The 17,601-nt window shown below is 44.1% G+C and overlaps 1 protein-coding gene across 4 annotated transcripts in view; it reads right to left on the bottom strand.

Annotated features, from left to right (window-relative positions):
• Positions 1-2,352: 2,352 nt before the first annotated feature.
• IL17RD (interleukin 17 receptor D) overlaps positions 2,353-17,601 on the bottom strand; it is a 69,259-nt gene continuing 54,010 nt past the window's right edge. For 3 of the 4 annotated variants that reach the window (XM_012765628.3, XM_076008816.1, XM_012765626.3), the window contains 6 exons: positions 16,724-16,789; positions 14,682-14,736; positions 14,064-14,174; positions 13,118-13,302; positions 9,568-10,510; positions 2,353-8,775 (listed from right to left, as the gene is read on the bottom strand). In XM_012765628.3, the coding sequence (XP_012621082.2) occupies positions 8,663-8,775; positions 9,568-10,510; positions 13,118-13,302; positions 14,064-14,174; positions 14,682-14,736; positions 16,724-16,789 (1,473 nt within the window). In that variant the 3' untranslated portion in view covers positions 2,353-8,662. The remainder of the gene's footprint in view (positions 8,776-9,567; positions 10,511-13,117; positions 13,303-14,063; positions 14,175-14,681; positions 14,737-16,723; positions 16,790-17,601) is intronic. The other variant, XM_012765627.3, reaches the window with a different exon arrangement.

Below are 17,601 nucleotides of genomic sequence, written 5' to 3' on the forward strand. Positions count from 1 at the left end.
AATCCTCACAGTAACCTGTGTGGTGGATATTAATCTTGCAATTGAAGAAACAGAGGCCCAGAACATTTAAGTGATTTGTTCACAATTCCATACATGGAAAGAGGTGGAATCAGGAGGGCAGGGAGCATGTGTGCCCCATGTTCACTACTGTGTCCTGTGTCTCCAGCACACACTTTGGGACAAATGTTGTAAGGAGGGTGTATCATGTATAAATGTGAAAGATGGCACTAGATCCGCTCCAGAAAGAGGCTAAGGAGCCAAGCTCACTGATCTTGCATTACTTTTCCTTAATCCCCAGAACACCGTTTACATTTTTTCTCATTGCAGAAAGGCCATACACCATGTCTGTATTCACCCCTCCCCTTCATTGCCTCCTGTACCTGCCCTGTTCTTGGACTGCTTCTGATTTTGTTCCCATGGACAGCAAGGACAGGCTACGCTGGGGGTAAGGAGTGGGAAACAGACTCTGCTGTGGACCCACTATGCCCAGGACCACAAACACGTATGTTATGTCTCCTCCTCATCCACCTGCTTAGCTTATCACCTGTAGTTTCTTATTTAAGTAAAATGACATGTTCTTTTTTTTTCTTGTTAAAGCCTGCAAGAGGAAGCTGGTCTTTGCTCCTCTAAAGTTGGCATTTCTAAAACAAAGCAAAACCAGTGGCAAGGCCCACAGATGTTGGGGACTGTAAGAACCCTGAACAGCTGTAAAAACAGACTCTGCTTTCCAATACCATGGCAAAAATTTGGGCTTTTCATGCTGCCCAAAGAGAATTTTTTTAATAGAAAGGACTAGCTGCAACTTTTATTTTGGTGAAAGAAAACGAAAGAGGAATTCACTTATTGTAGTGTCTGCTTATGAGATCCTTCAAAGGGAGACCCATTTGCTTCAGCTCTGAACAAGATTTACTCTCAGCATTTACATTGAGAAAGAAAGCAAAATCACCGTAACTTGCTATTTAAGATTCTCCTCTCCCCTTAAACTGTACTGAGGGCCAGTGCTCCCTATTGATCAGGAGTGATGACGCTTCAGTCCCAGTGTTGCCAGTTCCTTGTTTGTACCCTTGGCAAAGCTACCCAATTCCTGCGCCTCAAAATCTAAAAAGTGGGGGCGCTGTGCGGTTGTGGTGAGAAAAGACACAAAGAGTACTTAGAGCAGGAACCGGACATTCATGAGGCGGACAATCGTTACTTCCTAGCCAGGTGTGGGATCATGATCAGGTACAGCCTCTCTGAACCCTGGTTTCTGCATCTGTAAAATGGAGACGGGAAGATTACCCACCTCACAGGGTAGCCATGAAGGTAAATGAGATTATTAGTAGAAAGCACTTAGCACTCCTAGAAATAAGGAGAAACAACAGAGAGCATGGGGAAGAAGACACCAACAGGCAAAATGACAAGTGTCCTGGGTGAATGTGAACAAGAAAAATGAAGCTTATACCAAGGTCAGGAGGCAGGAATTTGTTAGAATTTCCTCTTCTCAGCAACCAACAGTGCTTCCCTCAGAGCTGTATCTGCCCACTCCTCTTTCCTTGTGCTCCCCAAACAGGCAGCTTGCAGGACCTCCACACACTACCATCACAGGGGAGCATGAGAAGGAACAAGGAAACAAGGAAAATGCAACTTTTAAAATCCATCATGCTCCCAAGACCCAAAATTTAGACTATATCCTTTTCAGGCAATGACCAAAAGCTTGTTTTCTGTGTCCTTGTTATTTGTTAGCACTCCTTGTCCTCTGGTGGACACTTGCCATTTACTGAGCACTATGTGCCAGGTACTGTGCTAGTACACTTTATATTCATCACTCAGATTAATTCACCACCCTCTGAAATAGAGCTTTTCACTGGCCCATTCTATGGACAAAAAACTAAGGACCAGCCTTACAGTCACAGGGTCACACTGACAGTAGCAGAGCTGGGAACTGACCCTGAAGTTGATGGGCACCAAGAAATCAAGTCACAGAGCACAGGGCACACAGGTGGGAGAGAATGTCTGCTGGAAGGATGAGCAGCATCTTTTGCTGTTTCAATGACAAGAAATCTGTGTGGCTCCCAAGTTTCAGTGGCTTTTTTCAAACTTCTAAAAAGAAAGTTGCTTTGTTCTGAGAATCAAATTTCTTCTTTACACAAGTAACCCTGTGGCAGCAGGGAGGCCTCCTGACAGCACACAGGTATAGACCACTGCCCGTGGAGGCCGCTGCAAGCAGTCAAGAGCAGCAGGGGCCTGTTCTTGAAGAGGCACGACACACTGGCCACCCTCGCCACCTCACCCTGAGGCAGAACCCTCCAAAAACTGTGCTAGGAACCCCAGCTAGTCAGGAAACAGCAAAGATGTTCTAAAATAATAAACTACTGCAATCTTAAAACATTTTATTTGATGCAGAAATTCTAAGGTACAAAAACATTTTGCAAATGTCAGTTGTGATCTACTATCACCTATTTACAGATATGTACAAATAAGTCATTAACATTTTCAATGTAAAAATACGGCACACTGCTACAGTCTGTCAGTGCTCACCATTCTACCAAATCCCAAAAAGGAAAAATTTAAAGATGAAATAAAGACAATGACATCAATATCCACCATATTCCACAGGTTTTCCCACCCCTAGGACATAGTAACAGGGAGCTTCTGCAGTGAAAAAAAAAATTACTTACTCTCTAAATGAACACATTTGGTTTTCACAAAAGCTTTTGCTGCTGTCCAGATTCACCATGCTTTTTTCTTGAGAGAAAAAAAACCAAACTTTTAAAATAACAGACAAGCATATATTAGTGTAATTCAATGGCAATTTTGTCTAACAATTGGAACAGTTAATTTTTTCCACATCACATACAAACAGAAGATTGGCTCTTTGAATCTTCTTGACTGAAATTCTCATATAAACATCAGACAGGCAGTTATAATGGTTTGCTGTTGTCAAAATTCTGATTGTGCAAAACACAGTGCTTGGTCAATTGTGAGTGGAACACAGAAAAGGTCCTGGAGGTGTCTGTAGTCCCAGCTGAATTTCAAGGAGGAACCAAGGAGCAGGAAGGAAGACAATTGGCAAATATTCCCCAGAGGTCCTCAATGGGGGATTCAAATGTGTTTACAAATTAGCTCTCAAACAGCAATGAGGAGGTGATACTTAGCAACTGCTGCTGTCACCTCGCTAGTGGTTGAGCCAAAGTCTGCACCATTTAATAATATTGTGAGTCATGAAATAAAGGTGATGTCTAGAGATATGTACAAATAGAATCCAAAATTGGGAGGGAGGGATAGCTGCCACTCAGAAGGTAAGAGCTGATCTTAAAAGAGTATCTTGAAGCTCAGGAATAACATTAAATACATCAGGAATAAGCACCAAGGAGAAAAATCCATAAGACATGATAGAGGACTATCACCAAGGAGGGAAAAAAAAAAAAAAAAAGTGGCAGTCAAATAATTCTCAAAATGAACATAGGCAACATACCGTTTTTAAAAGTGCTATTATATTTTTAAGTAGTAAGAGGAGCTGGGCATGTAAGAATTTCCCTGTAATCCCCACCCTGAGCTTGGCCTTCACAAGGCACCAATGTGAATGAGGCACCAATATTCTATTTGGGCAACTAAACTGAGTGTGAAGCCAAGAAATGGAATAGCAGTGAAAATTATTAAGCCCCTGGAAAACAAGAGCTATAAAGAATGGTTTAGGTGGGTGGAATTATTTATCACTGAAATAAAAACACCAGGGTGATGACTTCACTGTGGTTTCCAAATACATGGAAGGCGACCAGCTGTTCTTTCTCCACTCCACGGCAAACAAAAGAAAGCCGGTTTGAATTTCTATAAGACATACAAAGAACTATCTGATCAGCAGGGTAGGTTACAGAATCTCCTTCTCTGAAAATCCAGAATCCCATCTACAGCCATATGTCTGGAATAATTCAGGCCCAGCCCTGTCTGACACTAGGGGAGAGCATGCCAGATAATCTAAACTTTCTCCTAGCCCACAAACTCTGAAATCGGAATCAAAGCTATTGGCTTACAGTCAGACTTCCTTTTGTTTATTTTCACCCTCAGCCTGAAAAGGAGGTGATATGGCAAGGATGACCCAACACCCCATTTGGACTCCTGCTATCTCAACATCAGGAAAAGCTTTTCTCTGTATACTGTTTCACACCTCCAAAACACAGTCAATTCACAGATCACTTAAAACAAACGGTAATGTAAATATCTGGTTCTAGTGGACACTAGGAGATTCCTTGTCTTATTCCCTACAAATGCCTGCTTTCCTAATTATGTCTTGGCCTAAGCTTAGAATTGCATACCATTTTAAAAAATGATTATGCCAAGGGCTAAAACTATAAATAAGGCCCTTTATGTTGTGGAGTTTAAATGAAATTGTTCCAAGCATCATATTTTTTAAACTGACAGAAATTTGATTTTGAAATTAACAACTAGCTTGACTTTCTCTTAAGTCACCATGAAATATAAAGAAGCAATCAAAACATTTCAAATCACATCAAATTTCTCTGGGGGATAGAGAGGGGAAAGAAACGATCCAGCTACTGGGTGCATTTAGCAATAGCATTTTTTTAGTGGCACCTGACATCTGTAATTACCATGCATGCCTTTCATTTCAAACCTTACAAATCTAACAAACTGATAGTCAATGGACCCAGTCAAGTCCATCCATGTGTCCTGTTGGCCTGAATTCACTTAAAAGTTTTTTTAACTTAGTTGCCAATATTTTAAAAATCAGCATTGTTCATATAAAAATCCAGATTCTCAGCTTCTCTTCAAAAATGGGACAGGAAATAGTGCATGGCCACAATAGCTTGCCTCTGTTCATGGAACAGGAGCTCTTCAGTTTGCCACAGTCCCCATCATTCCCTATGGCTGACACTGAGAAGGCATGTCATTGCCATTTATCATCACGGCTGTTTTCCTTACACTTGCTGCTATACTGGTTCCTCCTGAAGACACAGGATCTGCTAAGTAACCGTCATATTGGCATGCCCACCTCTCTCCAATAAAGACAAAGAGTATTCTGTGGAACCAGGGCACAAAGAAAAAAAAAAAAAAAGTAAATAAAGACAAAGAGTAATTTCTCTTTCCTTAGGGAAGTCGAATTAGTGTTAAGGTTGGTGGGGACTGCAGAATATTCTTTCTTCTGGGAGGAGGGCGTATCAATTCTACTTCAGGAATAAAGTATGTTTGCCCTACTTTGCTTCTTTTAAAGGAAAAGATGCTTATCTCTGAAAAAAGGCTCTGACAATCATGCAACCCCACATTTTTAGATGGACAATGTTCCTATTTATTTGCACTTAAATCAGGAGACCTGAGACTACAGGTTGGTATTAACAAAGAGATACTTGTGGCTACAAAGTTGTAAGACTAAATTTTGACAGAGAAACATACACAAACTCATATATCCATAACTTACTACACATTGATTCCAATGATGTCATCATTGCTAAACACATTTTATTGAGCTTCTGGTCTGGGACTATCTTCACTTATTGCTAATGTGTCAACCAAAAACTCTGTCTCCTGATTTTATGGCCTGATCTCATTTTTGGCTCAAAATACTATTACCTGGCTGGGTCACCACCTGAATACCTGGGCCTGGACTGAAATGACTTTTGATTTTTTTCTGGAGATCAGTGTGCCTCAAAGGCCCAACATCCAGCCTTCTAGGGGAACTTCTACACCTTATGTGGCTGGGATGGGCCTGTCAAGGTGATCCCTGTTGCTTGTAGCCAATCTCTTGAGAGAAGAGCACACCTGTACCTGGGCTTTGATAGCCCTGGTCACTCTCCTGGCAAAGCTGACTACACCAGATGCTAAGTCCTTTCTACAGGACATGGGTAGATTAAGATGAACCACTAGGTCCCTACTTTTGACTACTTCTTGGTTTTCCTGGAACCCTGGACTTGCCCTAGTCTCCCTTCCAGAGGACAGTGTCTAATTCACACACAAGCCTTTACTCTCAGGATCAAGGCCTTTCATTGAGATGATCCCTATATCCTATTTCTTGCTTCTGCAACATATAAAAGCCTCTGACTTTCTCTGAATTCCACCTTATCATTTCCACCGTCTGGGACAATCTGTGAGTCAAAATAAATGCAACTATGTTTAAAACATATGTTTTGTCTTAATCTGCAGCTACTCCCATTCCTAGCATAATGGGGAGAGTGAAAAAAAATGAAACTAATGAAGCAAAACCAGGAAGTTAGACTTCTCATCTTTTTCTGTGTTAGGGAATCACACTGTCATTCCATTACTTGGCATACTAGAGTTTGATTTTACTGATCAGAAGAAACATTAGTATTTCAAAATAAGTACCTAAACCCGAAATCAAAACTAAAATATGACTTGATTTTTGGACTCTTCTTCCCTTCCATTTTTATAACAAGGGCATGCATGTAGCAAGCTCTCTGCTCCACAGCCTTAGGGCCCAGTGAGTGCTTCCCCCCCAGTCTTCCGCGCTGCTCCTGGGCCACTTTCTCGGAGACGCTCATTTCATGAGCAAAGCTGAATATCTATCCCAAAAGCGGCTCTTAATAATTCCCATGGAGCAAAACATTTTTTGGCCTCAGTAAGAAATCTCTCTGATAATGTTCCAAGTGAATTTTCCTAAGTTATTAAGTTTGGACTGACCCATCTCCTTCACAAAACATATGCCTACAATGAAATGGCAGGGCAGTCATGTGTGGGCAGTAGCTCTGAGCTCATCCCAGATTCCACGCCGACAACACAGAACATCTCTCCTCTGAGATGCCTGGTTTTATGAGAAGACAGTCTTGCAGATCCCTGTCTCTCTCAGAGCAGCTGCAGGAAACTTGATGCCAGAGAACAGACCAGCAAGTTCTTCTCCCTAGAAGCTGCCAGCTGCCTTTACAGAACAGGGAGTATGACATTTGCATCAAAAATACACACAGACTTCTTTCCAGCAGGGGTTCCAGCCCTCCCTTCACCACCTGCCGAGCATGTGCCTGGAAGGGAAAGTCCTGCCCTATCCCAACCCCCAACCCCCTCAGGCTGTTTCTCCACAACCCCTTTAATGTAGGACCTATCTGATGAAGAGGGGGGAAACCATGGTCCCCAGGCTGGACACTAGGAAAACAGGGTGCCAAAATCTAACCTCACTCATGAAAAAGGAGGAGAAAGGTGCTCACACCCACTCCAGGGCATGGGGAGAAGGGTTTCCACAGGGGAGACCAAGACATCACTCATTACACACACGCTAATCAACACACAGGATATGAACAGTTGTTTTCTCCTTGGAAATATGAATTCTGTAGAGAAGTCATTCATAAAAACAGAACATTTACTTTTATAATAGTTCCCTCTTTTCTACCCTTAAAGAGGTCTGTCATTAGTCAAAACCAGTTCAGCAGATTAACTGGCCACCACCTCCACACACTGCTATATTTCAGTGAATTCTAACCCCTAATATTCAGGACACAGCTTTAGACCAGAAGGGTAACCAAAGCACAAACTGCAACTTCCAATAATACAGCCCAGCTGGGTAGTTTCTTAAAAATAAACTTCATGAAACCAACATCTGAGATGCAGCACAGTAAATGTAACCCAGGGAAATGGCAGGCAGATCTGGCCCCCACATGATGCAAGAAAACGCCTCCTCAGACCAAGAGGACGCTCTAAGTGCTAAGCTTCCAGGGCCTTCTTCTTGACCAACCCATTGTAGATGGAATGGTCAACATGGTCAGCCTGGGCCTGCCCACTTTAGCAGCTATGCCACCCAATAATACACGGAGATTCCTTTTATAAAAGGTGACTGTATATTCAGTCACTTTCTTTTTTGGGGGGGGGGGGACAGAGTCTCACTCTGTTGCCTGGGCTAGAGTACCATGGCGTCAGCCTAGCTCACAGCAACCTCAAACTCCTGGGCTCAAGCAGTCCTCCTACCTCAGCCTCCCAAGTAGCTGGGACGACAGGCACGTGCCACCATATCCAGTTAATTTTTTCTATATATTTTTTGTTGCCCAATTAATTTCTTTCTATTTTTAGTAGAGATGGGGTCTCGCTCTTGCTCAGGCTGCTTTCAAACTCCTGACCTTGAGTGATCCTCCTACCTCAGCCTCCCAGAGTGCTAGGATTACAGGCGTGAGCCACCATGCCCAGCCTCAGTCACTTTCTTGATCTTTGACTCAAAGTTTAACAACCATAGCATCATAAGTTCTGCATCAAAAATGGACAGGAACATCATCTACAATATGAGTTCCAGATACACTGGTACTTGATTTCTGTGGCTGTTATGACATTAAAGGCACTTTTTCCACAAAGCATTTCAAATCAAAGTAGCCAACAGCAAACAGGTAAAGTTTGTGGAGCTCAATGATGTCTGAAGATCAGTGCAGGTATTTCCCTGTTCCTCTATACATGTTTCCTCCCTATTTCCCAGAACTAGCTCTGATCCAAGGACTGACCTAACATGGCAAATTGTTTTCAGACCTTATGGACATGCCTTTCAAAGTTCCATACGGTTTTAGAAAATTGGAGACTTTGCCTGGTAGAGGGTTGGGGCAAGGGGGAACAAGTACTGGCCAGAATTTCACTCCAAATATCTTTGCATGAGACCTCAGCTCCAAGTTGGCCATGCAACCAGACAGATGAACTGGGGAATCAGAGGTGGCAGCTAAAGTGGCAATGCTTAGACTCTTTCGTTTTGTTACAAAGGGGCGACTGCGTGGAATTCATCATTGTAGCTGCGGCAACCAACTTCTGCTTTGCACGCCCCAGAGGCAAGGAGCTTAGAAGGAAGGACAGGAGGCTCCTCCTCGCCTAAGGAGAGAAAAGAAGACAGAGTCACACAGTCATTGCATTTCACTGGGCCAGGTGTTCATGCCAGAATGCGGCTGGATCTGGGTTTGGACTATGGGTTTTCCACAAATAAGGCAGGCATCCCAACCAGCTCAAGACAGGGCAGTCTCATCCTCCTAAGAGGTTCTAGCTCCTTTAGTTGAGCTAGAGGAAGGAAGAGACCTTACTTGAGGGTCAAGGGTTTGCATGCATGACTCCAATTAGTTACAAACCTGGTGAGGAGCATCCTGAGATGGCATCGTGCTGGGGCTCCCTGGGGAAGTGGGGCCTCCTGCAGGCCCTCCTGACTGGGGCCCTGTGCTGAGCTAGGATAGAGAAAATGCTGTGCCCATGAACCACAGGCTCAACGCCCCGCAGCTTTAAAGACAACCAGGGGAGGGTTGAACACTATAGGTCTCAACAAAGACACAGGTCCACAGACGCTTATCCAAGACCCTTGGAGACTGGTGTGTTTTGGTATCGTAATGTTTTTGGAGTTTAGAAAGGTGATAAAATGTACATAGTGTGTGTTTCATAACACCCCTCTCAGGGTCTGGGCAACCCACCGTAACTTAGAGCACTTCTGCAACTCAAACATATGAGTATTCACATTACCTGGGATGAATCAAAACTATCAAAGGAGCTGTGTTCCCATCAGGTTTCACTGCTTAATAAGTTGACACCAAACTTAAAAAAAAACCAACGTTTTGAGGGATTTTATAAGTAGCCGAAGGCAACGCCCTGTGTCAGCAACCTGACCCAGGGGCCTCTTACCCAGGCCTGAAGAGGAGGACACGCTCTCCGTCAGGGAGGACGTCTCCGTCGGGTCCGTCGAGAGTCCTTCTATCAGCGGCAGCGACAGCTCCGACGAGGGCACAGAGGAGTCGTAGATGCCCGAGTCCCGCGGCATGTCCGACGGGCTGCCGGCTTTGGCCACGAGCGGCCGGGGCCGCGGGGCCGCGCCGCCGTCAGGGCCGGGCCGGGCCTCGGCGTCCCCGTCCAGGCCCGCGTGCTGGCTCTCTGCGTTCCAGTCGGCCGGCCCGGCCCCCGCAAGGACGGACGCCTCGGCCTTCAGGCAGCAATCGCCCTCCGGCCCCGGTTTGCACGCGACGTCGTTTAACACCACGCCGGAGTCGAACTTCTCCAGGACTGGCTCCCGGACGCGCAGCGGGGGCGGGCGGAAGCGAGCGAACTGCTTCTCGAACCAGTCGGGCTCCTCGTCGATAAAGCGGTGCATGTTGCAAATGGCGACGTACAGGGACCGGCCTGCCTTGCTCCGGAAGTAGTTCCTTCTGCCGCCGAGGCCAGGGTGCTGCCCCGGTTCCTGGAGGCTGTGGTCTCGCGAGTGCAGGTGAGAGCAGAGCTGGGGCAGGTTGTCCATTAGTTTGTACTTGGTGCTTAGGTCCAGGACGCCAGGGACATCTCCCTCACAGGAGTAATCGAAGTAGACTGCAATGAACTTGCTGAGCGCCGCGGCTGAGCCCTGCTTGGCCTGGCGGAGCTTTTCAGCGATGGCCGCCACCGCCACCAGGAAGAGCTCGCCTTTCCCTGAGCCGCGGCTGGCTGCTGTGTGTTTGTAGTTCTTCTTGTCCACAAAGTACTTCATGCCTTTGGAACAAACCACAATGATGAACTGGGACTCCTGGATCTTCTGGATGACCCACTCTCTCTGCCCTTCTCTGCAGAGGTTGAAGTCTTCCCACAGGTCCAGAGCCACCTGGAAAGAGAACAAGACACCTCACCTACTTGTACAGAACGCCCAGGAAGAGTCTGGAAAAGCAGGTAACAAGAACAGGAATGTCAGACGAGGTCACATCATCTGCCCCTTAACCATTAGTAGCACAGCTATGTGGAAGCTCCACATTACCTGGTACCAAGGAACAACTAAGGTTCTGTGGATGATGGTCATACTCTAGTCCTTTCTGCAAGAACTTGCCATCCATCAGCTCATTTTAGCATCATTTGGGATCATTACCACTCTTGTTGTACAAGTGAGGAGACAGAAACACAGAGCTCTTGGCAACTTGCCTGAGTCACACATAGGACATCGTCAAGGAACCTACGGTGTGGTGGAGAGCACAGAACATAGAGGAATTGGGGCTTTGCTGTATCTGGTGAGGCTGCCTGGAAGGGAGGGGCAGATCCTGGAGAGAAGGCTGGCAGGCTCTGAGAGGAGGACATGGATGAATGATCTCAAAGTGGGCTGGGAGATAGGACCCAGGCCTAGATCCCACAGTCACACACAATTATAAGTGACTCATGTCCAGAGAGCATGATGGACAAAGAGGACCTCCCTGGCCACTCTCACAGCACCAGGGTCAGCTATACTATTTACCAGTTGGTCAACAGCTGTGGAAAAAGGTAGTGAACTGCAGTAACACGGCCATTCTGGTTCACTTACTTGGGACTGACCAGCACCTCCCTCCATGGCTTCACAAAGGCCTGAAGGGTCACATCTCTACAAGGCCTGTAACAGACAAGGCATTTAACTCCAAGGGGGGGGTCTAGTAAGGAGGTTGGGAGGGGGGTGTCCCTGACAATGGAAAAAAAAAAAAACAGACATGCATGGCCCCTCAGAGGGCTTCACCTTCTCAGACCACTTTCATCTGATTTTGCTGAAAATGTCAACTGTGTTAGTGTCTTCCTTTCTATAGAAAGGAAGTTCAGAAACTAATTCCCAATGGCTATGACCAATAAAAGCAGCCACAGTCTCTTATAGGAGAAGGACATTCTGAAATGACTTTGTTCTCCTCTTCTGCTCTGAAAACCAAAGGGAAGGGAAGAAAGCCCTAAGAGCCATCCACTTGTTGAAAATAATCCTTAATTGTCTTATACTTTCATTAATTCTTTCTAATATACATGCTAAAACTAACTGGGAGCATACACCAAGCATTTTTAAAATGTTCCTATCTTTGACCCACTAATTCCATTTCTAGGCATCTATTCTTGGGAAATCATCAGAAATAGGATAGTATTGAACTGCTGAGATATTTAACAATTTGTACTAACTCAGTTCTGGTGAGTCAATATTGATGATCATGTAGCCATTTTTAATTGCAGTTTTAGACTACTATTAATAATAATGTAGAAAATTATTAAGTGAAGAGACAGAAGAAAAACATTCAAATCCGCCCAAAATGCAAATGTATATGTTAGTTCACCTATGCAGAAAAATACTGGATGGACATGCATTAACTGTGGTTCTTCTTTATTCAGGTTGGGATTATAGGCAATTTTTTATTTGTCATCCTTTTCTAGTTTCCAAATTTTCTACAGTAAACATCACAATCATAATTGGGAGCGTGTTTTCCCCAGAGGCTGATTACTTGCAAAGTAGAGGAAACTGGGTTGTTTGTGATATCTGAAGACTGTGCCACCAGCTAGTGGGCCCTTGTTTTTCAGCAGAGCTTTCCTGCAGGGGAACCCTGGGCCCCAGCCTTGTAAATACATTGTACTGACACCAGAGGGCAGCCTCACCACGTGGAGAGATTCTGAGAAACATGCCAGTGGGCAGTTTGCAATCACCAATGAGTTCTAATTACACAATTATGATACAAATCTTGCTTTTGTAAGAAATAGGATGTGCCTTCCATGAGAGCTTCAGACTTCACTCTAAAAATGACCACTGGGACATTATAGAAAAGCTACATATTAATAGCTCAACTCAAGAGAACAGCAAAGAAACCAGAGAAGACAATTTGAGCACTTGACACATTTTCTGGGAGTCCTCCCCACCTCCTGCTTCTCTCCAGCCACTGCCCTCTCCTGCATCACCAGTTTCTCCCTTTCCATGACTTGTTCTAGTCAATGATCAAACAGCCTCACGGAGGTTAACTATTCCACCCTGAACCCCAAGATCCCCTCCAGTGGCAACCCCATTCTCCATTCCTCTTCTTAGCAAAACCCCAAAGAATCGTGTAAACTCACTGCTTTACTTGCCATTCTCTCTTTGGCCCTCTAGTGGAACTTCTGTCCTGAATATGCTCTCCAGAATGTCTTATGAGACCCCCCTCAACCTGGCTTTATGTTCCCATGGCAGCTGCTGGTCTTTTTAATGCTTACAAAATTCCTTCCAGTGGGTACTACTCCAGGCTTTTGAGCAGGAATGTGTCAGGGTTAGAACTAAGGGTTATAAAACATTTCGTGTTGCTTATGGGTAGGTCAGACTGAAAGACTGACAAGACTGTCCCCAATTTAGAAGCTGTGGCACTAGACAAGGGCAGATGTCACTGAAGCAGGCCTGGAGGAGGGGAGAAGGCGGTGGGGAGAGAGTACAGGGCAAGTGTCCTGCCCAGGGTAAGGGAAGAGACTTTTGATTCCGCACCTCACAGCCGCAGAAGTCCTGGAGGAAGTAGGCAAAGCACTGGACGACATTCATGTGATTCTGGCCATCTTTACTGGAATAGCAAAGAAAGACCTTCGGCGGCGGCTGGAGCCTCTCTCTGGGGAGTGCTGTGGTGTAGGTAGAGGACTCAGAGCTCTCTTCATCTAAATGTGAATATATATTTTCTAAATTGGAAAAGAAGATAGTGTTGATCCCTATAAGCAACACTTTGTCCTGCTCCCTAAGACTTGGAACCCAATGCTATCTTTGAGAAAAAACAGTTGACATGTCCACCTAGAACAGTCCCAGCACCCAACCTCACCAGCCCCATGGGTCATTGCTGGGAATAGAACAGCTGATTTGGTCACAAATTGTTCTTAACCTGAAATTGACTTTGGACAAGTCAAGAAATGTTGCAGGGGCCACCCTGGTTAGCAGCCAAGTGCACCTACTAGACCAATTAAGCATTGGCAGAGCTGACCTTTAAAAAACGAAGTTTTTATTATAGTTTACAAAGGTAAAGTGCATAAATCCTAAGTGTACATCCCAGTGAATTTTTATGCAAGTATACACTTGTGTAACCCACACCACAGACCAAGATATGGATCATTTCCATCTCCCCAGAAGGCTCTCTCATGACAACTGACTTTTATAAGTGATCAAGTGCTACTTACAACCTTACTCATGCTTTAGACTTTCTTTCTGCTCTTGAATTTACTATCTTGAGTTTGAGAATAGAATTATGCCTGTCCTTTTAGTGGCTCTGAGGCTAAAAGCTGAGGCTAATTATTTTGATTCTGGGAACTACAGCAGCCAGGGAACTGACTAGGACCTATGGAGGCTTCTGAGATGCCAACCTGGAGGAACCATACTTGCAGTCTCCCTCTCTATTGGCAGCAACCCCCAGTCTACCCTTAGTGGGGGGACATGGCACACAAAGAGATACCTTGTTGCTTCTTGCGGCACATCACAGTAAAGAGCGTTGCGAATGCTGATATGACAACCAGGGGCACAGTGATGGCCACAGCTCTGACGGGCCCAGCCCACGGGGAATGCACTGGGAAATTTTCAAAGGAAAGTTTTTGAACATAAGCAATGCAACAGGTTCAAAGAGAAACAACTTTTTTTCCTTTTTAAACGTAAGCTGCATAACAGGTTCTAGGACCCCACGACCACCTTTCTCTAGTGCTGGTTTGGTGATTATAAAGGATTCAACAGTTCATTTTTAAAGAGTTGTAGAGAATAATTCAACAGTTAGGAGTCTGCTGGGACATAAATACCTTTGAGTGGGAATTTTGCCTAAGGAAACCTCCCCTCCCACCACTTTTCTTCAGAGGACAATTGAGTATTTATTTAGCCCCAGTTACACACACCACACTGGCTTTGATCTTCTAGGCATCTAGCTACACTAGGGTGGAATGAAAGTCAGATTTGATGGAACATCATTTAAGAGAGAGAAGCCGAATTTAGTTTTGTTTTTGTAAAGCATGAAGTACAGAAAATATAAGATACCTTGATCTATGGTAGTCTAGAGCCATTTCAAAAAACAACAGTAAAAACCTACCTGGCTTTAAGGCATAATGCACCACTTTTCTTGTTGTATTAGTGTCATCCACCAGCTGAAAACAGAGGATGCTGTATTATTTCTTTTAAGTGAAAGCATCTCAACAAATTATGTCTACTGGGTAAGAGGAAGAAATGGCGGGATTCCATGCATTTTCCCATCAGTGGGCAGTGGGGGACGAGGCCAGTGGGAGGCAAGTATAGGAGAGTGACGGAGGGAAAAAAGAGCCATTGGTGCCTGTCATCACTGGCCAGGTGCAGACTGGGCATTAAGCACATGCAGGTTCATCTCTGCTTTACCAGCTCAAAACTTTAAGCTTCATCGTGTTTCCTTTCATGAATCAAAAGGCTGTTTATTAAATAACTCAGCTGGCAAGTTCCACATTCTAACAATTTTCAATTAAACTGGCATCCTACCACTGATTTTACTGGGCCTTCATTAATACTTTATGAAGGTGTGTCAGTCCAAAACCACATACTGCTACTGAGGAATGCAAGAACTAGGTGTTTCTACCAAAATGTTAAGACATGTTCATTGTCCTTGAATAGTGGGGCCATGAATAAATTGTTAATTTCCTTTTCTGTTTTACTTTTACTCATTTTTTTGTAGTATCAACTTGGTTCTGGAAAAGTAATTTAAAAAAAGAAAAGAAATTTCATTTGCAAGCTCTTTGAAGTAGTGTTTAGAGCTCATGTACACTTATATAGAACAGCAGCACAAACTCTAGAGGATAGACAGATATAACAGGCATAGCTTTTATTTCGCTGTTTTAATACTAAAACAAAAAATTTTTAAGCTAAAATTTGGAAAATATATCTTTGTAGTATGAAGGACTACACTACATAGATTTTATTCTAGTATTTGTTGTTTTGAGATGGGGTTTTGCTCTGTTTGCTAGGCTGGAGTACAGTGGCATCATCATAGCTCACACCAACCTCAAACTGCTGGGCTCAAGCGATCCTCCTGCCTCAGCCTCCTGAGTAGCTGGGACTACAGGCATGCGCCACCACACTCAGCTAATTATTTTTTTCTATTTTTTGCAGAGACAGGGTCTCACTATGTTGCTCAGGCTAGTTTCAAACTCCTGGCCTCAAGGGTTTCTCCCACCAGGCCTCCCAAAGAGCTAGGATTACAGGCTCACGCCTGTAATTCTAGCACTCTAGGAGGCTGAGGCGGGCAGATTGCTCGAGGTCAGGAGTTCGAAACCAGCCTGAGCAAGAGTGAGACCCCGTCTCTACTATAATATAGAAAGAAATTACTTGGCCAACTAATATATATATATAAATTAGCCGGGCATGATGGCGCATCCCTGTAGTCCCAGCTACTTGGGAGGCTGAGGCAGCAGGATTGGTTGAGCCCAGGAGTTTGAGGTTGCTGTGAGCTAGCCTGACACCATGGCACTCACTCTACCTGGGCAACAAAGCAAGACTCTGTCTCTAAAATAAAATAAAATAAAATAAAATAAATAAAATAAAATAAAATAAAAATTTAATGAGGGCTGGGCGCGGTGGCTCACGCCTATAATCCTAGCACTCTGGGAGGTGGAGGTGGGCGGATCGCTCAAAGTCAGGCGTTCAAAACCAGCCTGAGCAAGAGCAAGACCCCATCTCTTCTAAAAATAGAAAGAAATTAATTAGCCAACTAAAAATATATAGAAAAAATTAGCCGGGCATGGGGGTGCATGCCTGTAGTCCCAGCTACTTGGGAGGCTGAGGCAGGAGGATTGCTTGAGCCCAGGAGTTTGAGGTTGCTGTGAGCTAGGCTGATGCCACAGCACTCACCCTAGCCTCGGCAACAAAGTGAGACTCTGTCTTTAAATAAATAAATAAATAAATAAATAAATAAAATAAAACATTTAATGAAAAGATCACAAATCAATTATGTATAAACTTTTTTTAAAAGCATGTTAAGAACCATATAAAAAATATAACCGTGCACAGCTTTAATGGCTTAAAATTTTAGTGTTGCAAACAGTTGGAATTCTACAAGAACTGGGTTCATTCTGTAGAATTAATAATAGGGTTTTCCTGAGTTATACATACCTCAATTATATAATCCCCTGGAGAAACATTTTGAAGGAGGCAGCTGGTTGTCTCTGTATTTTGCTCCTGCAAAAAGGCAAAAAACAATTTAAAAAACTCACTTCTTGGAACAAGGTCATGAGGACACCTCTCCCAAAAGCTGAAGGAGACTTGCCACCAATTTTAACTATAGTTTTTAGAAGATGTGATTAGATCAGAAAGCAGCTGTGTTTAGCTGTCATACGTTGCCCGAACTTCATTTTGATAAAAGGCCTAGAAGAGCTCAGGATCCCTGTCATAGTCTATGCTTAGCTGGTGGCACCCTCAACAGGAATATTTGATTCCAAGACAAAGAAGCTAGTTCAAATAAACTTTACTTAATAAAAGGGTGGGGAAAGAAATTACCGGTCTATGTTTATACGTATTATACACAGGATCATGTGCAGGAAGGTACCGGGCTTTGCCACTATGACCAAAACCTCTCTTGGTGCTCACAGGAGGCGATCTGGTAGTCCTGTAAACTTCCATGAAAATTTTCCCACTCCTCTGACAGCCCCCAGTTTCAGAACTCGGTTACTGAGTTTCTACTTAACCTTGACCTGCTTATAAAATCAGTGACAACTGAATTGCCAGCAGCTTGGCTCCTAGATCTGTTTTTCCTACCTATTAGCTGTGTGGCCTTGAGCAAGCCAGGTGACCTCCCTGAGCCTTAGGTTCCCCATCTGTAAAGGGGGATGGCCACTTTGTTTCACGGAGTGTTTAGGATTCAAGGACCATAAAGCTCAAGGTCTGCCACAGTGAGCACCTGATGAATGTTTAAAATACAGAAGAACAAACAAGAAATACTTAATTCTTTTTGATTTCTTGACAATACTTTTACCAGGCTACATCACCACTGG

This window comes from Microcebus murinus, chromosome 1 (assembly GCF_040939455.1).
Source record: "Microcebus murinus isolate Inina chromosome 1, M.murinus_Inina_mat1.0, whole genome shotgun sequence".
NCBI lineage: Eukaryota > Metazoa > Chordata > Mammalia > Primates > Cheirogaleidae > Microcebus > Microcebus murinus.